Below are 25,752 nucleotides of genomic sequence, written 5' to 3'. Positions count from 1 at the left end.
TTAAGGATATTGCTTAGAAAATGCCCTGACACAACACTGCTGGAGAAGCAGACCACCCTCATGGCTCTAATCAGAAACACATTGGACTCCTGTTTAATTGTGTAATGTGTGTCAGTTAGGTCAGTGTATGTATAGATGTAGGGTTATATTCATATGCACTGTGCAGGCTGGGCCAGTTGAAGCCAGTTGTAGCATCTCAAATCTTTGGATCACAGGAAGTCACTACGTTGTTTTAGCTTCTCACTTGCTTTTCATGATTGTTATCTTGCAGCAGGGCAGGACAAACAACAAATACTCCACCATGCTGTCTGTCTTAAGCATTACCCAGCTTTTACATACTGGAAAAAGGGTTAGCTCTACTGTTTCTCACCAGTGGATCTGTTCTATGAGCCTCTGCAGGCTATTGCCATTACATAGAATGTTTTATATACATAAACATTACAGTTGCTGAAATTACATTTTGTATTTGTATTTCATTTGGTGTTTTCTTCTGTCTCCCTCCCCCTCCCCCCCATTTCCCCCTTTAAAAAAAGCTCTTTTTTATTGCTCTGTTGTTCTAAACTGCACCCATTTTTCCTTTTAGATCCTTTCTCCCTAATCTCTGTATACTGGTGTTTGTGTTTTGTTTTGTTTTGTTTTTCACTTTGTAATCTTTTCACTCCCTATTTATAATTCTGAGCTTTCTGACTCACTTCTGAATACTAGTCACTGTCAGACTGTGAAGTATATACACAATAGATTAAAACTCTGTCAGGTGCAGCAGGGAATCACTGCAAGTCTTATCAGCAATTGCATCTAGACCTTGGATTCCATCAGGAAGCTGTTGGAAAACTTCCCCCCCAAACTCAAGAGTTTTTCAGATTGGCATTTTGTCCTCTCGTTAATATTTCATCAGCTCTAGGAAATGATGAATTTCTGTAACTTGGCTTTTTGTGACTGCTCTGCTAATTGTCATGTCAGTCTGCAGACCAGCTAACTCAAGAATCAGTCACGCTCTGGATACTCTGGGGGGCTTGGGGGAAGAGGAATGAGTTATTGGTGGTGCTCAAGCTAGTAATTTGTGGAGAGTCTCTGATATTTTCTGTTTAACCCCTGCTTCTGTTTATCTGTTATATAGGACATTAACTAATTTTCAAGTTCTAGTAGTCTGAAAAGAAGTAGCATGGTTTGTGTTTGCATTGATGAGCTAATCTTGTGGTCCCTGGAAATACTTTTTGCCAACATTTTCTTCTACTACTGTTAAACCCTGTGGACCATAGCTCTTTGGAAATAAAAACTGGGTTTAAGGCTGTTCCTTTGAGGGCTGTGGTGTTCCCAGATGCTGTTGTGCAGTTCTCAACTGCCAGATCATGGCTTAGGGGTAGGATAAGCTGCTTTGTGCAGTTTGAAGGGTTGAGTGTAAGCAGACAAGAATTTGCCCAATTCTGCAGTATCATGCCTGTGGCAGATGGAGGAGTTCAAGCAGGTTCTCTTCAGCTGTGTGCTACTCAGAACCTCTTCTCTGAATCTTACAAAGTGGACCATCTCCACCTGACAGTTTCAGGAGAGCTGCATCATTGTTCATTCCCAAGTCTCTGAGAGCGGTGGCTTGTAAAGGGAAGAACTTGGGAAGAGAGGAGAGAGTCTGCAGAGGTGTTGAGCTATGTTTTAAGAAGAGTGAGAGCAGAATCTGAGAGTTCAGCACATCCTTAAATGGAAAGAAGTCAAAGCATTTCTGTTGTGTTGTTTTTTTCTCCTACAGAAAAAAACCCATTATTTTGTACAGCACCCTTGAGACAAGCCTTGTGATGCAGCAGTGTTGCTTTTCAAACATGTTGTCTTCCTCAGAGCTGCAAAAGTCTGGCTTCAGTTCCAAATAGCTGCTTCTTTGTGAATCAATTCAATGCTGCCACATGGAGGGGAGTGATAACCTCTTTGGAGGCAAGAAGATAATAGGAGAACCCATTGAGTTTATCTCAGCTCCACAGTTCTCATAAATGGCATCAGTGCTGGCACTTGCTTACTGACTTGATGCAAGCACTCTAATGCTGGCTGTTGTCTTCTTTTCTGGGCACTTATGTTTATTTCAATTACTTTCCTGGCCAGTTACTATTTAATAAACTGAAAGAAAGGCAGCAATTTGGGGAAATGAAATAAATCACTGGCTGTGTATTTTCTGTCTCCTTCCCACGCTTCTTGTGTCATTCTTGCATGATACCAGCTATGAATTTAATTTGTAACTGTGATTGCATGTAACTTGACTGGGCATGAGGTGCTCTCAAGCATTTTGTGAGTTCATAGGCTCTGCAGAAAGAAGAAAACCAATGCATTAAGTCACTTGGACAATCTCTTTCCAGCCATTCCATCCTGTCAATACTCGTCTATTTAGCAAGACCAGCTTGCAGTCTTCACTGCTTGAGAAGCAGATGAAAATGTTAAATCTGTGATTGTAAGAGCAGTTTTCTCAGTGAGTTCAGATGTTGCTTCAGGAGTGTATAATGAAAAAGGGAGAAGTTGTATGATATCTAAATGTGCCACTGTGAATGTTGCTGCTGCAAATACAATAACTTAGTTAATCAACTGCTGTTTTTCTCCTAATGAAAATCAAGTCTTGCATGGATTTCAGAAGTTATTACATATTCTTGTAATAACAATCCCCAAACCCTGGTGCCAACAAGAATCATGCAATTGTTTAAGTTGGAAAAGACCTTTAAGATCATTGAGTCCAACCATTAACCCATCACTGCCAAGAAATATTGGACCATTTATAATCAATGTGTTAAGTGTGATGTCCAAGAATCCTCTCTATCAATACTGCAGATCCATCCAAGCTGATAGAGGACTCTTTGCAGCACAGTTGTACTAATCACTGCTTTTTTTGGGTTAATTCCCTCCATCCGTGGAACTTCTCCAGTGTTTTGACTGTCTGCAGGGTAGCTACTCCAGTGTGCAGAGGTGGTGTCCTTTTAGGGTCTCATTCAGAAGAATGCAGGCTGTCTGCAGAGGATGCTGGTCGTCACCCAGCATCACTCAGGCTGAGTCCCTGCTTAAATATTCTGATGAACTTTCAATGGACTCTAGACAAGAAATACTTTCTTTGCTCTCAAAGGCCTGTAAATGACAAAATTGCTTTTACGGTGTGGTTTCAGAAGACATGAAAGTATTTGATCCCTGACATTTTGAGAGGAAAAGCAGCTCAGCCACCGAACACAGGGAGATCAATGCAAAACCCATGTGCATTCATCTGGAAAACGCATCCCTGCATGCGAGGATTCCACAAACCGCCGTGAACGGAATTCCAGAGCCTCGCAAGAGCTTTGCCTTTCCTGGCTTTGAACTTGCTCGTCTCCATTTCACAAGGGTTAAAAAGTGAAGCGAGGGAGATGCTTCAAGCTGCCTGCGAGTCAAATGTAAATACATTGCCGCAGCGTTCAGGTTTCTGTCGTGCCAGGGCTTTCCAAAGCCACAAGCTCCTTCGGAAGGGAGACGTTTTCCCTCTCGATTGGTGAGTGAGTTTTTCTTGGCGGCACGTGCGGCGGCCCTTGCCATCCAGATGGGCTCCCGAGGCGCTGCGGCGAGGGCTTATGTAACGGGGTGTCTCGGGAAGGGGGTGCTTTAAAGCAACAACTCTCCTTTTCCCCGTCAGGCCACGTCGTGCTGCTGTGGAAAAGCTCTTTAATCAACTTCGGTGGCTATCACAAGTGTCCCCCCTCTCCTCCCCCCAGCTCTGTGTGTGTGTGTGGATGTTGGCAAACAGCTCCTTAAAATCAGGAGCGTTTATTTGGATCGACTGTTGCCGCTTCAGTTTAGGTGATCCCATTTGTTTTGAGCATCAGGCGGTGGTTTCAAACATTAAGCTGATCCTTTGGCAATAAACACATCATACACTTAGGTACTTTCCGCTCCTAAACAGAGTGATGTCTGATCAACCACCTGGGATTGTGTCTCCCAGTGAATAAAACGAATAGCAAGGTTTTTGCTTGCTGTCTGTGATCCTAAATGAATGCGCTGACGTTTGGAATGTGCAAAGCTAAAAGGCAGATTTAACTGAAGGCTTCAAAGCATGATATCCTGTAAGTGCTTTTTTTATTATGCAAAAAGGAGGTAATAGTAATGATGAGCACATTTAGGTATTTTATTTGGAAGGAGATTGTTCGTGGCTGCGGAAGTCAAACGAGCATTGAAGTCGTTAGGTCCTAATCTTCGTGAAAAGCCCTTTCAGATGAAAACATTTGTGCAGCCTCTGTGGAGTGCTGCCACTGCACTTTTTAGCTGTACAGCTATATGAAATACACCATTTTGCCCTCAGACTGAGACTCAAATGTTGCATGTATATATATATATATGGAAGAAATAAAGGCGATTTTATTTTTCAAGGTATCTTGTTTTATTTGCTACATCCTGAGATATTTGCAAGAAGTTTTTTTAGAGCTAGCAATCGGTTTTCTTTCAAAGATTGGGGGACAAGCCTTCAGTTTTCTTTTAACAATGGGGGCTAAAATCGAAGGAAATGTCTGTCCAGTATCACCATAGTGGAGCAGCTCCTGTGTAACTTCAAAGCTGTAGCAGGTCTGTAGTAGATGACATGAAGACTTTTCAGGTTTAAAAACCTCTGATTTCATCTAGAATTAGTTTCTTGTGGGGTTGATTGATTTGTTTAGGGCGCTAGAAACTTCCCTGGGCTTGCTAGTTACGCTTTGGTTATTAAACAGTTACGTCCATGCAGCTGTTGATACACTGTCACCATCGGAGAGCTATGATCAAGAAGATCTCTGTGGGAATACCTCACGGCCACTCCTGTAACGCGCGGTGTGGAACTCACTTCAATCAGTGTGCAGCCAGGAACATCCAAAAGCCTCTTTCTGTTGTGGTTCATTTGCTCACTTCCATTCCCCGGCTTATCTCTGGGTCTGCAGCTCTGCTGACCTTTTGTAGCCCTTGGCACAAGCTGCAAGAGGAGCGGGAGACTGAGCAGACCTGCGCTTGCAGGGGTAAAACCGCTGTCGTTTCAGGCTGGAATGGTCAATTTGACTCTCCACTGGATGGCATTATTTGCATGCTCTTGGCTCGCTCTTGACGAGTCAAAATCAAACAGGTTCAGCTCTTGGTAACACAAATACAAATAGCCTGAATGGATTTCTAGAAAATGCTTCTGAAAGTATGTTTTCTGCTTTAGGAGAGGATATATTGGCGGCATTTGGAGTTGTTGGATGCTAAGTCATTTTACTTTCTGGTTTTGAAGCTTCTGGTAGGGTCCTGTAAGACCCACACAGGACTTTTAAATATGTAGAACAAGACCATTTAAAGTAACTTTTGTTTTCCTGTTGTCTCTGATTCTGAGATTTATTGTAAAGGAAACATTCAGACAAACACTCTGAAGAAATATCAGGGCAAATTAACTTAGACTAAAATAAAATTAGATAAGTATCTGATAGGTGGAACTTAGTTATTCTTTCTTTCAGGGACCAGTACAGTGTTAGAAGAAAAGCTGCACATCAGCATCCAGAAGATTTGACTTTTCTGTGCAACATTTGGTCGAAAAATGCTTTGCATCTTTTAAAATGCAAGATATTCTAGCTGTGTTTTGGAGAGAGCAAGAACAGAAAAAGAGATGCTTTGTGCCTTTGTGTTGTGCTGATTGCTCACAACTTTAAAGCCCCAAACCAGCAAAACAACAGTAAAACATTCTGGGTGTTTGAGACCCCACCTTTTATCTCAAGTAAAGACTTTTAGCAGTCACTGGTGAAAGAGGAAGGGTCTCTTACAGTCAGCCTTTGATCTGGTACACCTGAGGTAGATGTAAATAATAAATGTGGTTCCAGACATCTGTCTGCATCCACCAGCTCATCAGGTCTGCAGCTTCAGACGGCAGAAAGTTCTAAGGACTGAAGCAGGGAATAATTTGGTTTCACTTTCATGTGTTACTCGAGACACGAAGCTGTGTGTGCAAATGGGTTTTGTGCTGTTCCCTGGGTGCTTAAAGCAAGCTCATTTCTGAAATGTTTCCTCCTCCTGGAGCAATTTGACATTACTTGAGGAAAACTCTCCTGGTTTAGTGTTCTGTTGGCATAGAAAAAAAATTAATCAGCCGATTGTCTAAACCATGTCATTAGCATTTTATAAATGGTTGCTGATTTGTAGTTGGACATTTCTGGCTTTCTTTGATGCTGGTAGATCAAAACACCCCCTTTTGATGCCCGACAGTATTCTTAGCAGACAGGTACTTAGTGTGAACTTGGCTTTATTTTAGGAGCTGGTCAAAAATTGCTTTAAATTGTTGGGTTTCTCACAATAGTCAAACCCTGTTGCTTTCATAGACATTAGAAAGGAGATTTTTTTCATTCCAAAAGGGAAGGAAGGAGTGATGAGATGTTACTCCCCAACTTGGGGAGTTTATAGTTGTTATAAATGGTGCCTTGACCATTGTAAGCCCTGGGATATTGGGGAGTGGGAATGGGACACTGCATCTGCACTCTCACTTCTGTTCCAGTTATCTTGTGAAAGATGTGAAAATACAATGTTTAGAATTCAGTTCCTTAATGTGCTGATGTGTGTGCTTATATAACACCCTCATCATAATGGCATCTGGAAGCCAGGAGAGTTATGCAATGTAAGCATGCACTCCTGGGGGGAGGGGGAACACCTCCCCCCCCCCATTCCACCCTCCCCTCCCAGTTTTTGGTGTCCCTAAAGTTTGTGTTTGTTGCATGGTCACTCTTCAGACCACTGACTGCACTGTTGTCACAGGAATGTTTCCTCAGCATGCCTGTCTTTTTCAGTTGTCTTCTTAGTGAGATTTATGAGTTTTCTTAGTGATATTTATGAGTTTTCTTAGTGGTATTTATGAGTTTCCTTAGTGGTATTTTCTTAGTTCTGTTTATGAACGTTCTTACTTTTGTCCTGACAGATTTAATATTCTTACCATAGATAAACAACAAATTTATTGTAAAGCAGTTGTGGTCAAATTAGCTATTATAAAGTTGCCTAGGATAAGATTCTTTGTGATCTCTGGTCCAAGTACAAAGGGATTTGGTTAACATGGAATGTTGAGGTTTCTATATTATTATAACACAGTTGAGGAGTAGAATAAAATTATCTGTTTTCTATGGATTCATATTTACAAAAACCCTCATTAACCACCTCTTCTGTACCTAGGAAAAGAAGAACAGTCCTGTTCTTTAAAAGCTGATAAACAGAAAGTTTTCTGAAATACTCAGAGCTTGTGACTGTTTTACGGTGTTTGAGTTTTATATTTCACTGCTTAAAACGTTCTGGTTCCTGACAGAAGTTTAGTAAATCCTTACTGACACAGGTTTAGTAAATCCTTTTGCAGGATACTGCCTGAATCCTCCTACCAGCCATGTGTGGCAGAACAGGATTTCAGTTGTATTTGAGGCTGTTCCTAAGTAGCCCTTGAATGTAGTTTGTGCTCTAATATGTGTGCACTCCAGTCCTGAGTAGTCTATAAATTTATAGCTGTTTGAATGTAATAGTTAAATGAAGGGACTGTGAAAGTAAAATGGAAACCATGGCTTGGTAGCTGAATTTTCCTTCCCTCCTCCCTCTCGCCAAGCTTTTCACAACTCTCCCCATCCCATCTCTTTTTAGACCCTGTTAAGCCCGTGGATGAGAATGGTGATTGTCAGGTGATGTGATTGATGTCCACAGGCATGTGATGTCAGAGAAGCTGCCAAGCTCCTGCCATTCCCCCGGCTCTGACAAGGACAGCTTTCCTTGAACGGGGATGCTGTTGCCCTCCCCTCCTGCATCCCTTTGCCCAACCCTAAACACTTCTGAATTCTGGAGGGCGACATCTCCTCCCAGCTGTGCAGATCAGACCCTCCAGCTGTCAAAGGAGTAAACAATTACTCCTTTTAAAATGGTTTCAATATGGTCACTGCATGACCGTAATTACCTTTGAAGAGTCGAAGCCTGAAGGGCGCAAGGAGTAACGTCGGGGGTGCTTAATTTTCTTCTCCTCTGCTGCTCCAATATTTAGTGCAGCAGATTTGGTTGTCATATGCTATTCGTTTAATAAAAAGAACTCCAAATCTATGACCCTTATGTGAAAAAATGCATCTTGTTAGCCAAAGCCCCAAATAATCGCCCCTCTTCGTGATTCTGCGCAGGCAGAACCCGAAGCCCTTGTTTTTCGTTGCTATCCATCATGCTCTTGTCAATGCAAACAAGGCTCTGTTCATCACTCGCATCGTTTGGATTTTGAACGTGGCGTCCCGTCGCTTCTCCTCTCGATGCTAAGCGTCCCGTTGAGCGGGGAAGGGGAAGGAGCAGTTAACCAGATCTGTTTGGATCACACGTCGAATGCAAATATGTCTCTATTTTATACATGGGTCCCGTTCCAGGCCCTGCTGGTAATTCTTTCCCTCATCATCCAAAATGCAACAGCAACAGAGGGCAAGCCGGGGCCACTGCGGTGTGGAGGGCAGCAAAGGGAGCTCTGCCAGGTCCATGAAAATAATGATTTACCTCTTTGTTTTCTAAAGGAACCTGGTGTTCGTGGAGCATGGGAGGCAGCATAACCAAGGGCAAACTGTTGAGATGAAGTTTGGGTTTTAAGAGGCTGATTGGGAGTGCAGTAGCAGGACTGTGTATTTTTCCTGCAGTGGATATTACAAATGCCTTCTCTTCCTCCTCAGTTTGTCTTAATTAGTATCTTTTTTGCAGTCTAATGCTTGGTGTGAATTATTCAGTCTGCTGGCTGACTTCTGACCTTCAGGAAGGAGGTGGTCATCTCAGGAACATTGTTTTCATGGGGCTTTATTTTCCTCTTTGGCTTTTCACAAACCCCAACCTCTCTCCTGTTTTGTACAGTTAGATGCCCCAAAAGTTTGGGTGTTACGGTTATCTCACACAGCATTGCTGATGGTCTTTGTGTTTTGTACCACATCATCTTCACTGTGGGTTTTTTTTCCCCCCACTTTTTTTGCTTTGTTTTTTTTTGAACCACAGGAAGCTTTATTCTGTGGTGCACATGAAGCACTCCAGAAGTTGTTGGCTGCCTGGGGAGGTGGTGGAGTCGACATCATTGGAGGTGTTCAGGAGGAGACTTGATGGGGTGCTTGGTGCCATGGCTTAGCTGTTTAGGTGGGTTGGATTGGTTGATGGGTTGGACACGATGATCTTGAAGGTCTCTTCCAACCAAGTTTATTCTATGTATTCTATTATGGGAACTTAGGCAACAAAAAGAAGAAAAGAAGTACTGTGAGTCTGGTCTAGGATTTGGAAGGCAAAGCTTGGTGTGATGCACCTGCTGGCTTTTCAGTCCGAGTCCTTTTGTTTTCCTGATGTGCTCACACCTTCCTCTTAAGTTTCTGTGTGATAAGATGTGAGTTGGCTCTTGGTGGCCAGTCCAAGTGATTTCAGAATAACCTGCTTTCTCTCTGAATTCGAGACTCAGGGGTGACCTTATTGCTCTCTACAATTACCTTAAGGGGGGTTGTAGACAGGCAGAGGTTGGTCTCTTCTCCCAGGCAACCAGCACCAGAACAAGAGGACACAGTCTCAGGCTGCACCAGGAGAGGTTTAGGCTGGAGCTTAGGAGGAAGTTTTACACAGAGAGAGTGATTGCCCATTGGAATGTGCTGCCTGGGGAGGTGGTGGAGTCATCATCCCTGGAGGTGTTCAGGAGGAGACTTGATAGGGTTCTTGGTTGCATGGGTTAGTTGATTAGGTGGTGTTGGATGATAGGTTGGACGTGATGATCTTGAAGGTCTCTTCCAACCTGGTCTGGTCTATTCCATTCTATTCTATTCTATTTTCTATTCTATTTTCTATTCTATTCTATTTTCTATTTTCTATTCTATTTTCTATTTTCTATTCTATTTTCTATTCTCTATTCTATTTTCTAGTCTATTCTATTTTCTATTCTATTCTATTTTCTATTCTACAGACCATTTTGTCTCCCAAGCTGCTGCTAGGACATGTCTGGTCTATAAACCCACTCAAGCTCTTGCAATTTATTAAATAACTGAACTATTTTAAGTCTCTGGTGTGTTTTCATAGAAAGCTTTGTTGAGGAAGTGAGGTTCCCAAAGAAAGCAGACTGTGGACCCTTGGTGTTTAAAAACAAACACATCCTTTGTTTTGAACCTCACTGACAACCGTCCGTTGTCCTAAGTAATGAGATCGCTAAAAGCAGTCAGCCATCCTTAGAGGACTTAAATCCTTTCCTCCACTCTTCTCATAGAAGTGCATCTGCCTTCCAAAATCCTGCTGTCTTGTTGCCAAAGTGCTGAATTATATGGCTGAATGTATTTTGCAACATGTTGTATGTGGCTCATAGATCCTGTGCTGCTTACACATTACACCGCCTCATGCTGCTTTTGACTTCTCTGAGAGAACCAAATCCTTTCTCACTGAAGGATTGCTGCCTTCTCTAGCACGGACCTCCCCAAGAAACATGGCTCATTTGCACTATCTTCAGTGCTGCTTTTCTGACTTCTTTTAGTGTTTGATAGACAGCTGGAAGCTCTCCTGCATGGGATCATTTCTGAATAGAAAGTCAGCACACTTCACATTTCTGATACTGCTTGCACATGTTCTTGGGCTGTCTCTCTCTGCTCCAGGTGAATTGTATTTTAATGTTGCAGTGAACACTTTATCTACTGAAAAGCCACTCCCCTGTCATTAACATTAGATTTTTCTTCAGTCAGCAGTGAACTATTGTGAAATGTGGTTGCTAAAGACCTGATCGTGGAATAACACTTTAGATTGTAACACTAACTGGATAGACTTCTCCATCTGAAATTCATTTAGCTTTTATATCAACTATCTTTGTACTTAAGGGGCTAATTTTCCATGCCTAATTTGCACGTGCAGTTACTGTGGCTGAGTCTGCAGTTACAGCAACAATCTGCAAGCAACAGGAGTTTCATCTGTGCCTGTTTTACCCCTTCGGCTGCCGTAAATGCCAAGAAGGAGCTTTATGGATAAGAGAGAAGAAATAAGTACATCTGGCTGAACATCTGGGCCTGATGCCTTGGGTCTCTCTAGCCTGATTGCACAGTTGAGCTTGTCTGTTTTCACAAGTTCCTCTGTAGTGATGTTCTCTCCATGAAGTTAGTGACCTCTTTCTCCAGTGTTTCGTGGTCATTCCTTATCCTGTTGATTGAACAATAGGTTCATTTGTCAATTGTCTTCCCTCAACAGAGCATTTTCTGGGATGTTTTATGTTATGTCATCTTTTGTGACCCTCACATCTTGGGTCTCCTGGTACAAGCAGCTCACTGCACCTGAGACTGTCTTGTCCCAAGTAATTCAGATTGCTTTTGATTGCTCATGGGATTAAGTGACATCCTGGAATATCCCATGGATTACACTGCAACAGTTAACTGCTTTCCTCTGAGAGTTTTCTTTGACCTACAGTTGGTTCAGTCACTTCTCCAAACACAGCAGCATGCAACATCAAAGTCATTCAAATGTAGTTGTGGATGAAATGGAGGCTTTTCTCCACCATAACCACAGAGCACATGTAGGACTGCACAAGCACTTCCCTTCATTCCGACAGCTGAAGCTGTGCAAAGAGTTAAGGCACAACTATTTTTATTGGACATTGCTGCAAGCACTTATAAACCCATTTCTCTGTGTAGTGCCTGGTAGTAACAGATTACACTGAGAAATGTGGTCTCTGTATTTACAATACAGTATGTGCTTTCCTTTTGCTGACACCCATGGAAAGGAAGCTGTTGCACAGCAGCAGATGGTGGTTCAGTTGATTTTCTTCCTTTCCTATTGCACCTCCCCCTCCCCCATTTTGGAGAGATAATGTTAGGCTTGTAAAGCTGTCACTTGCCACTGAGAAACCTCAGGGTCTTGAAAGTGCTTTTGAATTAACTTTTTGATGCCAGTGTTTTCTTCCTGTATGTTCTTTACTTCATTTCAAGTAGCTTTTTGAACAGATCTATAAAGAATTATTCAGAGCATTGGAAAGTGAATGTTTAAAGAGTGAGGGTGACTGAAGAGATACGGTACTGCACTTGGCTCTGGTGGATCAGGAACCTGCAGATTGCAGTTTCTGAGCACTCTGAGCTCATTTGTGATGCAAAGAGTGATACAAATCTCTCAGTTTCTGCAAACCAGGAATTTTGTTAGAATAGAATAGAATAGACCAGACCAGACCAGGTTGGAAGAGACCAACCCATCAACCAATCCAACCCACCTAATCAACTGAACCATGGCACCAAGCACCCCATCAAATCTCCTCCTGAACACCTCCACTGATGGTGACTCCACCACCTCCCCAGGCAGCCCATTCCAATGGGCAATCACTCTCTCTGTATAGAACTTCTTCCTAACATCCAACCTAAACCTCCCCTGGTGCAGCCTGAGACTGTGTCCTCTTGTTCTGGTACTGATTGCCTGGGAGAAGAGACCAACCTCCGCCTGTCTACAACCTCTCTTCAGGTAGTTGTAGTTGTAGGCCTCAAATCATTTGTCTTCCAGGAGCAGAATGCATCCTGTTGGTAGGACTACTCAGCAGCTTAAGCAAATGCTTCACAGGATCCTATTTGAGAGCAAGATTGAAAGCCCTGTAGGTTGAAATGACTGTTTTACTTTGCAGGATATGGAAAGCAACTGATCCCAAAAGGAAAATAAGAACCTTAAAGAGATCCTTAAAGCATAGTCATGTTGAGAGGAAGCATTTACTGCTTTGGATTGGGTTTTTTGACTGCAGTATTGCACATCTCAATCTGCAAGGTTGAGAAGTGCTGAGGTTTTAGAGAATGCTAACTGTTCAGGTAGTTCTGTTTTAATTCACATGGTTTGAAGCTTTGGGTTTAATTTTTCCAAGCGTTTTTTTCTGCAGCCAGGGAGATGATAAATTTCTCTCAACATACAGTCAAATGCTCTCAATTATTGATGCTTTAAGCAAAACATAAACCACTCTGAAACTTGCAGTGAAATGCTAGAAGGATCTAGGTCTTTGGAAACAGCTGACAATGCACAACATGTTTCTTTCCCCATTTTAAGGCTATCAGTCCAGATATCGAAAGAAATATTTCTTCTCATACCTGAAATAGGACTTTTTGCTTCTGTTGTTTGTTTCACTGGGCTTCCCCTTTGGGGGCAGAGGTTGCACAGGATAATGAACCTGGCTTGAGCTGGCAGCAGGCCTCAATCTGTAGGAGCTTTGCTTCAAAATACTTAGCTCAGCTCTGGACTCAGCATTGTGTTTGTGCAAGAGTTTGGCAGCTTAGCACCAAGGGCTGGAAAGTGCAGAATGTAGCTCTTGAATCAACTCAATACCAGTAGTAATGTTTTCAGAAGATTCTAGGTCTGAGTGCTGTATTGCTTTTTTACTGGGTTCTGATAAATTTTGAACTGAGCTTTAACAAAGAGTTGGTGCTGGTTTGGTGTTGTGGTTTGGTTTGGGGCTCTTTGTTTGTTTGGTGTTTTGTTTTGTTTTTCCTTTTGGATAGGCTGCATTATGTAGCTTCACAGCATCCCACCCTAGTGGGGTTAGAAAGGACCTCTGGAGATTATCTAGGCCAACCACCTGCCTAAAGCAGGGTCACCCACAGCAGGTTGCCCAGGATTGCAGGGTCCAGGCAGGTTTGGAATGACTCCAGAGAAGGAAACTCCTCAGCCCCTCTGGGCACTTCTAAAACGTTTTAGAGCTGCTTTGTTCTCCCTGGGTGTGTGACGGTGTGTGTCACCTCAGCATTTTCCTCAAAATACGGAGGTCTGCTGATTTTTTTTCACCACCCCTTTGTGTTTCTGATTACAGGTCACCTGTTTTACAAATTTGGAATCACAGAGTCCGACTGGTACCGCATCAAGCAGAGCATAGACTCCAAATGCAGGACAGCCTGGAGGCGGAAACAGCGAGGGCAGAGTCTTGCCGTGAAAAGCTTCTCACGGCGAACACCTTCCTCATCCTCTTACAGTGGTTCAGGTAAAAAAACCAATCCCCCCAGACCCAAAAAAAAGCCCCAAGAGGAATGGAAACTGACAGCAATAATGTAATTTGTATTTTGGTATACTTGTAAATCATTTGGATCTTCAGTTAGATTTACAAGAGGTGCATGTAGTAACCACAGGTGTGAGTATTTTAGTGTAACAAAGGTAAACAGAGACACCCACATCTCTCTCAAGTGAGCTTTTGGAGTGGGTTTTATATTGTTCCTGTGTATGTTTTCTGAAGTTGCATTTGTCCCTTGGCAAAGAGGCCCCTCTGTTACAGTGAGTGTATGTCTGCAGTGCTCCTCAGGCTGTGTATGCTTGTCATAAGTGAAGCCAACTGTTTGTAGTTAAACCATCGTAGGCCATCACAGAATCAACCAGGTTAGTACAAGCCAACCACCTCCTGGTACATTCAGAGTCCTTCACAGCCCCATGGGGCTTGTACCAAAGTAGATCCCAGGTGGGAGTAGCTTCTAATCCTGTTTCATCTACGACCTGCAGTCACATTCCTGGTTGCAGTGCATGAACAATACTCCAGTAAGGTGAGATATGTGTGTTTGCTCACAGACTGCAGAGGGAAAAGGGAATGCATCTCTAAACCAGTAGTAAAATCCAGATTCTCCAAAAATGAAAGTGCAGAATAGAATAGAATTAACCAGGTTGGAAAAGACCTTCGAGATCATCGAGTCCAACCTATCACCCAACACCATCTAATCAACTAAACCATGGCACCAAGAGCCCCATCCAGTCTTGTCTTAAAATCCTCCAGTGATGGTGACTCCACCACCTCCCTGGGCAGCCCGTTCCAATGGCCAATCTCTCTTTCTGTGACCAACGTCTTCCTAACATCCAGCCTAAACCTCCCCTGGCACAGCTTGAGACTGTGTCCTCTTGTTCTGGTGCTGCTTGCCTGGGAGAAGAGACCAACACCCGCCTGGCTACAGTCTCCCTTCAGGGAGTTGCGGACAGCAATAAGGTCTCCTCTAAGCCTCCTCCTCTCCAGGCTAAGCAACCCCAGCTCCCTCAGCCTCTTCTCCTAGGGCTTGTGCTCCAAACCCCTCCCCAGCTTCGTTGCCCTTCTCTGGACACCTTCCAGCAAGTCAACATCTTCCCTAAACTGAGGAGCCCAGAACTGGACACAGGACTCAAGGTGTGGCCTAACCACTGCTGAGTACAGGGGCAGAATGACTTCCTTGCTCCTGCTGGCCACACTGTTCCTGATGCAGGCCAGGATGCCATTGGCCTTCTTGGCCACCTGAGCACACTGCTGGCTCATGTTCAGCCAACTATCAACCAGTACCCCCAGGTCGCTTTCTGCCTGGCCGCTCTCCAGCCACTCTGACCCCAGCCTGTAGCTGGGGTTGTTGTGCATGGTGCATGGGGTTGTTGTGGCCAATGTGTAGAAAATTCCATTGTGAGAGAGATTGGCTTTGTTGAGTGTTATCTGACTTCACTGGGATGCTCAAGAATGTCCATCCCCATGTGCTAACTGAAGAAATTCAACACGTGCAACCTTGTGCTATCATATGGTTTTGTTTACCCTGTTCCACTTTGTGAGTAGAAGGTCACAATGTTTCTGAGACTGATGTTGGTAAGGGGAGTGAAGTCGATAAATCTTTCTCAGTGTGTTCACACCATTTAGCAGGATGTGCTGAATTTTGGTCCTGGAGTATTTTCCTCTGAAGCAATGAAATAGTTGTAGGTGATTCTGTGTTTCCATATAGGTATGTAGGCGTGAATAATAATAACAAATGAAAAATACTGACCTAAGAAGTGTTCTCCAAGGACATTTCTGGCTCAGGTTTTCAGTATAAAGCAGTGTTGTGGGACGTTTGTACACCATATATTAAAACCAGGGGTCTGGAAGCCAGCCCAAAGAAAAGGAAGTGAGTTTATTTGCCTGCATAAAATTTTTGGTTGCATGTTAACACTAACCACTGTATCTCATGCAATGAAGGCCAAAACCTGCTTTCAATGGAAAATTTTATGTGCTGGAACTGGGAATCCTATCCAAAATTCTCAAATTAAAACAACTAATCAATGTAATGATAACCATAAGCCGTAGATGTTGATGGCATTTTTATTTTCAGTCTCTTAGCAATCAGTATTTTAGAATAAAGAGGCAAGAGTAAGTGGATATTGAGGGCCTGTGCTCATTAGACCATGCTCCTTGACTGCTGTTGGGAATTAGTGTTTTAAAATATTAATTTTTAATCTCCCAGTTTGGGGATTTGAGGAGGCCAATGAATTCTTCACTTCAGAAGGCCAGAAGATGACAAGGTTTAGTGGGGTTTTTCTGTTGTGCTGAAGCTGAAAGCTCAATTATTTCCCCTGCCTCTCCCCCACTAACCTGATTTGTGAGTAAATTGCTCCATGGGTACAAAACCCCCTGGTTTTACTCCTGGGGTTTCAGCAATGTGCTGGCTGAGCAGGTGGGAGTAGCACAGTGCATACACTCCAGCTGGTTCTGCAAGGTCCACCTCGGTGGTTTGGGTTGTGCACCCAGGGTAGCACAGTTAGCTGAGCTGGCAGCCTTTGGTACATCAACATCCAAATCTCAGGAGTTTTTATTCCACCTGGGGCTCCTGCTGTACAGAGCATCTCATCTGCCTTATCCTCTAGACAGCAGAGGTAGCCCCGTGTCCTTTATGAAGTTTTCTTTGGTCCTGAAGACAGTGAAGGTCAGCTGAGGCATCTTGGCATGTCGTTGGCAGGGCTGCATAGACTGTGCAGCCAAAAGCATAGAGAACCAGCAGTAACGTTGACAGCTGCTTTTGGTAACAGTACATGAAAATGTTCCCATGGATTCAGAGCCTTTTGTTAATTTTCTCCAAAATACTGCTTTTGCTCAGGATGTCGTTGGCATCATTTTCTGGGAGGCTGTAAAGATGTCAGATGAATTCACTGCTACGTTCACACCCACTGTGAAAAAGCTCCTAGGGAACCAGACCGCTTTTCTGAATCAGGTGGTCCTTTGAAAAACTAATTTCCATCCCAAATTCAGGTGGGAGTGATATTTTACCTAGAGAGAGAAGAGGAAGTACAAGGCAAAACATGAGTGGGTTGAAAGGCTGATGGACCATACAGGGAAAAGAAAGAGAAGAAAGGATGCAAGGAGTAAAAAGCTAGATGCAGACATGTTCAAAAAGGTAACTTTTGGATGGCAGGGCTGCAGTTCCACAGCACTCTTCAGGTAACTTCATGAAGTGCTCAGACTTTGCCTTTGTGGTTTGACATCTCTGGAAGCCCTCAGTGGAATTACAGCATCATAATTCACAGGCATCTGTTCCTTATTATACACACTGTATAGTGGATGTAGCGGGAGCCCTGCTGCCAGCTAGCAGGAAAGAGAAGTAATATTTCACAGCTCTGAAGTAAAGGAGGTCTGTATTTCACAGTTATGACAACAGAGCTGTCAAATATGGCTCTGTGAAGTGTTACATATGAACCCAGACTGTTTTTATGGTAGCATTTGTTGCAGGGGGGCAATTTAAGGTGAGCCCCGAATGGGCTGAAATTCAGCTACCTGAAGAACTGTCTTTTCCACTGTTGTTAGTTATAGCTGGTAAGGTCAGCTTCTGGGTGCATTCTGGTAGCCCTCCACCCAGCTCTTTTCAGGAGGATACCTGGGCTTGCTGTCAGGTGTTGCTCTGTGTCAGTTCCCATACAACAGGTTAACTGTTGCCATACAACAGGTTGTTTAACTGTTGGGTGGAATAGCTGCTGCTTACAAAAGACAGAAAGAGAAGCCCCTGAGAAGGTTGTGAATGGCTACTGTGGCATGTCTGTGCTGTGAAAGCTGTGATGAGAAGCAGATCAGTTCCTTCAATAGCGTCCTCTGGACTGTTCTGGGCTCTGGCTTTGGCACCACTCACTCAGCATGAGGCTGTGAGAGCTGTGTTCCAAGAATCTGTAATTATTCTGTTTGATTAGGGAATTCAGTAGAGCATGGTTGTGAGAGTAGTGAGGTAGCTGAACACCTGAAGGGAAGTGAAGGTTTAGTTAAAACATGGGAGTCACACATTTCATTTCACCTCTTCTAAACCAGCACGAGGGGAGATTTTGCGTGAGGGGAAAAAAATTTCTACACACACTAGAAGCAGCTTAAATATTAGAAACCTAAGCAGTTTGCAGAAGTGCCTAGACCCACTGACTCTGACCTAAATGAGGAGCATTTGCTAAGGATGTTGTAGGGCTTGCCCTAGAAGGTATTCTAGGTGTGTGTTGGTCTCTTATCCCAAGTAACTAGTGATAAGGTGAGAAGAAATGTCCTCAGGTTGTACCAGGAGAGGTTTGACTTGGATATGAGGAGCAATTTCTCTACTGAAAGAGCAATCAGGCATTGGAACAGGCTGCCCAGGGAAGTAGTGGAGTTGCCATCCGTGGAGGTGTTCAGGAACCACGTAGACATGGCACTGGGGGTCATGGTGGTGTTGGGTTGATGGTTGGACTTGATGATTTTAGAGGTCTTTTCCAACCAAAACAATTCTATGTTCTGTTCTGTATTCCTGTAGCTTTCAGGAAGCTCTCCTCTTTTAAGATGCATGTTGCCATCATCAGATGCCTCACTCAGACATACAGTATCCCAACGTCTGCTGTGCAGCTGAGCTGCTCTGAAAACACCATTAAGAGGTTTAAATATGATTGCAATGTCCTGAACGTGAGTGAACGAACACCACGTTCCCTGTAGGAACTTTTTCCAGAGTCTGGTAAGGGTTTTTCCACTTCTGAGCTTGTGATTGGAAGTATTTCATAGGAAAACTGTGACCAAGAGGTGTGTAACAACAACAGATCCCCAAGTACTGTGTTTGATTGCCTTGAAGTGCTGCTGCTGTTCTTCAGCTATCTCTAGGGGCTGATACTGGCAGGGTAGCTTTGTTGTGGTGTAGGATAATAATTAGCACTAATTTATTGGCACTTTTTGGAAGTGTTGCACAGGAGCACCATTCTTGGATGTTAAAAGTGTTCCTGTGGACACAGAGCTGTTAGAGGAGGTCCAGAGGAGGGCCACAAAGAAGATCCAAGGGCTGGAACAGCTTTGCTATGAGGACAGGCTGAGGGAACTGAGGTTGTTCAGCCTGGAGAGGAGAAGACATCTGGGAGGGACTTTACAGCTGCCTTCCAATACCTGAAGGAGAGCTGGGGAGGGGCTTTTTGTGAAGGTGTCTAACTATAGGACAAGAGGGAATGGCTTTAAGCTGAGGGAGAGTAGGTTCTTCAGTACAAGGGTGGTGAGATGCTGGAAGGGGCTGCTCATGGAGGTTGTGGAAGCCTCCTCCCTGGGGGGTGTTCAAGGCCAGGTTGGATGAGGCCTTGAGAGATGAGTCTAGTTGAGAGGTGTCCCTGCCCATGGTGGGGAGGTTGGAGTAGATGATTCCTGAGGCCACTTCCAACCTAAGCCATTCAGTGATTCTGTGTTCATTAAAAAGAATATTTTTGTTAGTGCTGAAATAATCTCAGATCAGCATGGTGACTGCCCTGCTGGCCATCCTCCCCTCTGCATTAGGGGACTTACTTTTCCAGAGCTGCTTTTTAGGAGTAATTAATTTTCTTCATTTAACAAAGAAATGAATAGCCTGAAACTCATCTGTCTGTGACCTGACTGATTTCTCTGGCTCTGAGGAATCTTGAGGGTGGTTGGACACAGTAATAGGTTGCCTGGAGAAGCTGTGGAGACACAATCATAGAATTGTTTTGGTTGGAAAAGACCTCTAAGATTGAGTCCAACCACCAACAACACCATGGCCTCTAAACCATGCCTCAAAGTGCCATGTCTCCATCCTTGGAGGCAGTCAGAATCCATGTGGACACAAGTCTGAAGCACCTAGTTGTGTTTTCCCATGCTTTAATGAAGGACTCTTAACTGGATAACCTCCAGAGGTCACTTCCAACCTCACATATTCTGTGTTGTTTATGGTTTTTTAATGGCTTACTGCACACACTGTTCTGATCTATTTACATCTCCAGCAGATTGCTGTTCTTGAGCCTCATGCTTATGTACTTGTTGGACATGTCAAAACTTTGAAGTTTTTTCTGCTTGTTGTGCCTACAAGTGTATGTAGCATAAACAGCTAACAGATTTCCTCTCTGCTGTGTTTATCATATGGAAAAATTAGCAATGCAAAGCTGCAGAAAAGCAGGAGGCTGAGCCCATTGTCCTTACATAGCCTTACAGGGGTTTGGCATCAAAATTCTGTGATAGTGTTCAAGTGGTAAGAGCTCAAGAGGAACTAATCTGCAGACAAAACCATGTCTAAGGAAGGTGGTAGGAGAGGATGAAAGAATCTCTCTTCTCTGCCCTTCACTCCCAAAGATATTCATTGAGATTGTGCTAATTTAATTGGCTTTACAATAGCCATAAGATTCATGGGCTGCATAAAGTTGTTGTGGCAGGCTGCTGTACTGAGAGGCAGAAGATGGTGCTCCATATTTGCTGTATTTCCATATGGCTCCCCAGCAGAGAAGGACCTGGAGGTGTTGAGTGACAGTGGCTGAATATGACTCAGTGTGTGCCCAGGCGGCCAAGAAGACTAAAGGCATCCTGGCTTGGATCAGGAATAGCATGACCAGCAGGACTAGGGCAGTGGTTGTCCACCTCTACACGGCACTGGTGAGGCCACAACTCAAATACTGCTTTTGGTTTCAGGCCTCTCACTCCAAGAAGGACATAGGAGTGCTGGAGCAGGTCCAGAGAAGGGAACAAAGTTGATGGATGGTCTGGACCACAAGTGTCATGAGGAACAGCTGAGGGATCTGGGTTTGTTCCACCTGGAGAGAAGGAGGCTGAGGGGAGACCTTCTGGCTTCCTACAACTCCCAGAAAGGAGACTGGAGCTGGGTGGGGAACAAGTGTTCCTAAGGAACAAGTGACAAGACAGCCCAGGCCTCAAGTTGCACCAGGGGAAGTTTAGGCTGGCTATTAGAAGAAACTTCTTCACTGAAAGGGTTCTTAAACAGCCTGCCCAGGGAGGTGGTTGAATCCCCATCCCTGGAGGTGTATAAAAGACACAGAGATTGATTCTGAGGGCCATGGTTGAACACCAGAGCTGGTAGAGTTAGGTAATTGTTGCCCATGATGATCTGAAAGGTTTTTGTAACCAAAGTGCTTCCATCATCCTATGGTTTACTCTCTCTCTTCTGTTTGGCTTTTGTTGGAAGTGAGGTATTAATTGCAGTGGTTTGCTCTGCTCTTCTCAGAGCCAAGAGCTTGGTCCTGGGTGTGTGTTTGTCTCTTTTCCTGACAAGGGTTGCACACATGGCTGCCATGATAATTCAGCTAGAGATTCTTTTTAAAGACGTTAGCAGTCTGGGGAGGGCAGGCGGGAGGAAATGAGGTTTTGGGGAGGAGGATTAATTGAAGAGTGCCATCTCCCTTTCTTTTAATTTCTCTTAAGATTGTTAAAGCTGTTATCACATTTTTCCATGTTGGAATGTTTAATTAGTTCTATGACTCTGGGATTTCTGTGTAGATTTAGGCTGAAGCGCTCAGCCTCTGCCGAGATGTCACACACACAAATGGTCGTGCAGCCAAATCTTCAAAGCTGCTCTGCAAAATGGGAGGCAGTGAGCAGTGGATGAGTCAGGTTGAGATAATGGTTTACAGTTTTACTTCTAGTAGTTGTTCAGTCATGCTGTTTTTCCTGCTTTTTTGGGGTTTTTTTTGAGAACTGCTTTGCTCCATCTGCCCATTAACCTTTCCTTGCTAGGACTACACATGGAGGAGGCACGAAAATGCATCCTGGTTTGTAAGCAGAGGTGTGAGCTGGGAGAGCCAAAGACTAAGAAAACAGTCACACCTCAGAAAGAGAGTAAACATGAATCCCCTCTGCTACAGAATCTGCACCCTCTACATTTCCTTCCAAGATGAGAAGCCAGATGCTCGACTGATAAATCTAAACTAGAATACGAAAGAATTAGAAAATGCCAAAGGTTTTGCCTTTGAAGTGAGGAGTTTAAAAACTGATCTCAGCTGAGAATTAATGACACACATTCTTGAAACAGTCACAAATTGCATTTGTCTGACAAATCTAATCTTGCTCGGCAATATCTGAGGAAGATTAGCTCTCAGAAGTGTGACAGAGCTGCTTCAGTAGGGACGATTCTGTCAACTCGTGAACGTTCATCTGAGAAGACAAACTCGCAGAAGCTGAATTTTCTTTGACTCTTGCAGTAAACAAAATCTAAAAGATCCAGTCTCAATGTGGGAGGAAGGGATTTTTCAGCAGTCAGGGTTTTTCCCCCCCCCCACTGTATCACCACTGGAGGACACAGTCTCAAGCTGTGCCAGGGGAGGTTTAGGCTGGATGTTAGGAAGAAGTTCTTCACAGAAAGAGTTATTGGCCATTGGAATGGGCTGCCCAGGGAGGTGGTAGAGCCACCATCACTGGAGGTGTCTAGGAAGAGACTGCATGGGGTACTTGCTGCCATGGTTTAGTTGATTAGATGGTGTTGGATGACAGGTTGGACTTGATGATCTCAAAGGTCTTTTCCAACCTTCCCTCTCCCTCTCCCTCTCCCTCTCCCTCTCCCTCTCCCTCTCCCTCTCCCTCTCCCTCTCCCTCTCCCTCTCCCTCTCCCTCTCCCTCTCCCTCTCCCTCTCCCTCTCCCTCTCCCTCTCCCTCTCCCTCTCCCTCTCCCTCTCCCTCTCCCTCTCCCTCTCCCTCTCCCTCTCCCTCTCCCTCTCCCTCTCCCTCTCCCTCTCCCTCTCCCTCTCCCTCTCCCTCTCCCTCTCCCTCTCCCTCTCCCTCTCCCTCTCCCTCTCCCTCTGTATTCCATCAAGTAGAGGGTGCTTTGGGAACACCATGGGTAAGGTGCTCTGTAGTATCACTGCACGAGCTGCTCAGTGCCTGTCAAAGTACCCCTTTGTAACCAGTGCAGTGGAAAATTTCAAAGCAGAGCTCAGCTGCCAGGGGTTCTCTAATATATCAAAGTAGTAAATGTGAGGCTTGATAGTTTACATGATAGTGATTTATAACTGCTGACAAATCCTCTAGTCAAGCTGTGTGCTATTCATGTTTGTGTTTGTTTTTAATGGGGCATGTTTAAAAATGGATAAATATTACTTTTGTCTGGTCAGAGATCTGGGGAGACACACACACAATACTTACAAAAGGATGTTTTGTTTTTAGACACTGTTGAATCTTCTCTCTTCATAAGGATGAAACACCAAAGGCACTAAAATCCAGCCATAAAAAAAAAACCCCAAACCCCAACTGTGGTTATTGCAGTGCAGCCAAACTGAGATCTATTTATAAGTGAGCATGTGAGATGTACAGTATGATTGTATTCAGTCTGTGAGTCCTGTTCCCACATCTGAGAAGTGTCCTAAATTCTGTTGAAATTAGGAATTCTGCTGAATGATCTGTGAAGCAAGAGATGCTTTACAAATAAAGGCTTTGGGGCTCCACAGTTAGAAACTTATTTCACTCTATGCATATTAGAGATAGACATATATGTATGAGGTACTTTTTTATTGCATAACTTGGGAAATGAATACTTACTATGAAAGCCTATTGTGTTTTACACAGAATCACAGAACAGCACAGAACATTAGATGTTGGAGACCTCAAAAGCTCATTGAGTCCCACTCTACCTAACCCCCCCCCCCCAGCAGAGCAGGATCACCTAGAGTAGGTCATAGGAACCTGTCCAGGTGGGTTTTGAAGGTCTTCAGAGAAGGCAGACTCCACAGCCTCTCTGGGCAGCCCATTCCTGTGTTTTGTCACCCTCACAATGAAAAAGTTTTACCTTATGTTCACATGGAACCTTCTGTCCTCCAGCTTGCAGCCATTGCCCCTTGTCATATCACTGGGCATCTCTGAGAAGAGCCTGGCACTGTAGTTTGTGTAATGGGAAGTTTTAGCTGCAGGAAAAGTCCTGCTAGAAGGTTGTTAGATCTGTAAGTGAAAAACACGTCTCAGCCTGTTGGTATCCCAACTGCAGTTCTGCTGTTTGGTGTTTACATCCACTCTACACATGCTTGAGCCCATAAAATTATCTGTGTTGTGCACTGTGAGTGTGCACACACACATCTGAATCACAGAACAATTTAGGTTGAAAAGGAATCTGTAGTGGGGGATGCCCCTCCTTACTGAAGGGGGCTGGACTGGAGGTCCCTTCAACCCAGTGTGTGCTGTGACACTAGAGCTCCAGAACACAGCCTTGTGCTTTGCTCAGTTGCCACACAAATGTGCTGGTTGTAGCTCTGTATTTTGCAGACTGTTAGCACCATTAGAGCTGCCTAGTTGGATGTTAAGCAACTAAACTTTTCAGCAAATAAGTAAATACTGGCTTGGTGGTTTTGAGTGAGTTTCCAGTTCCCATGTTTAGATGTAAACCTCAAAATTATCTTCTTACACAAACATTTGCAGACAGGATGAAAAAAAAACACAACCCACATGGCTCACTTTATTGAAGACTCTTTCCATTAAAATGTTTGTCCGAGTGGATCAAGTTAATTCTTGCAAAACTAACATTCTCTTCTCAGTATAAATCTGAAGAGTATTAACTAGAGGTATTTAGCTTGTATGAAACATGACTTCCTGCTGTGTTGGTTAAAAAAACAAACCCTCAACCATCATTTTAAGCCCCCAAAATATATCAGCCCTCAGTCATCGCTGTGCAAGATGAAGCTTATCAAATGCTTCCTGGCCTGTATCAGGAACAGTGTGGCTAGCAGGAGCAGGGAGGTCATTCTGCCCCTCTACACTGCACTGGTTAGGCCACACCTTGAGTCCTGTGTCCAGTTCTAGGCCCCTCAGTTTAGGAAAGATGTTGACTTGCTGGAATGTGTCCAGAGAAGGGCAACAGCTGGTGATGGGTTTGGAGCACAAGCCCTATGAGGAGAGGCTGAGGGAGCTGGGGATGCTTAGCTTGGAGAAGAGGAGGCTCAGGGCAGACCTTATTACTGTCTACAACTACCTGAAGGGAGGTTGTAGCCAGGTGGGGGTTGGTCTCTTCTCCCAGGCAGCCAGAACCAGAACAAGAGGACACAGTCTCAAGCTGCACCAGGGGAAGTTTAGGCTGGATGTTAGGAAGAAGTTCTTCACAGAAAGAGAGATTGGCCATTGGAATGGGCTGCCTGGGGAGGTGGTGGAGTCACCATCACTGGTGTTTTAAGAAGAGACTGGGTGGGGTGCTTGGTGCCATGGTTTAGTTGATTAGATGGTGTTGGGTGATGGGTTGGACTTGACCTCAAAGGTCTTTTCCAACCTGGTTAATTCTATCCTAAATTCTATTCTATTCTACTCTTTAAGCAATACAGAACATCTTCTGAGGAAATGAGATAATTTCCTATGTAATAGCTACAATAGACACTCTTAAATATTTTCATTGTAGTTTCATAGAATGGGTTGGGTTGGGAGGGACCTGCAAAGCTCCTCTATTCCAGCTGTCCCTGCAATAAGCATGGACATCCTCCACTAGATCAGGTTGCTCACAGCCTTGTTGAGCCTGATCTTTAGAGATCTCTCAGTCCAATCTCCCTGCCAAAGCAGGGTCATTTAGGGCATGCTGCACAGGAGCACACCCAGGTGGGTTTTGAACCTGTCCTCAGGAGATTCCAGAACCTCTCTGGGCTGTGTGCTCCAGGGCTCCGATACACGGCATGAATTTCAGTAGACGTGGTTTTAGACGTGATTTACTGAGCATGGTAGTGTCGGGCTGACAGTTGGACTTCATTATCTTAGAGGTCTTTTCCAACCTATGATTAGTTCTGTGATTAGTCTCTGACCTGAAATGCTCAAAAATGTCATATTTCACAACAAACCCCAGAATGTACTTGTGCTTAAAAAAAAAGTTGGTTTTGCTTGTCTTTTGCCTTTTAAGTTTGTAAGTATCCTTTCCCTGCAGC

At 44.0% G+C, this 25,752-nt stretch overlaps 1 protein-coding gene across 2 annotated transcripts in view; it reads left to right on the top strand.

Annotated features, from left to right (window-relative positions):
- Window positions 1-25,752, top strand: part of BANP (BTG3 associated nuclear protein) — a 173,448-nt gene that overhangs the window by 61,644 nt on the left and 86,052 nt on the right. For both annotated transcript variants that reach the window (XM_068150802.1, XM_068150801.1), the window contains exon 8: window positions 13,727-13,894. In XM_068150802.1, the coding sequence (XP_068006903.1) occupies window positions 13,727-13,894 (168 nt within the window). The remainder of the gene's footprint in view (window positions 1-13,726; window positions 13,895-25,752) is intronic.

This window comes from Melanerpes formicivorus, unplaced genomic scaffold (genome assembly GCF_026170545.1).
Source record: "Melanerpes formicivorus ecotype bairdi unplaced genomic scaffold, bMelFor1.0.p_v2 SCAF_20, whole genome shotgun sequence".
NCBI classification, from domain to species: domain Eukaryota; kingdom Metazoa; phylum Chordata; class Aves; order Piciformes; family Picidae; genus Melanerpes; species Melanerpes formicivorus.
Note: the sequence above shows the minus strand (reverse complement) of the source record. Positions and strands in the feature narration are given on the sequence as shown.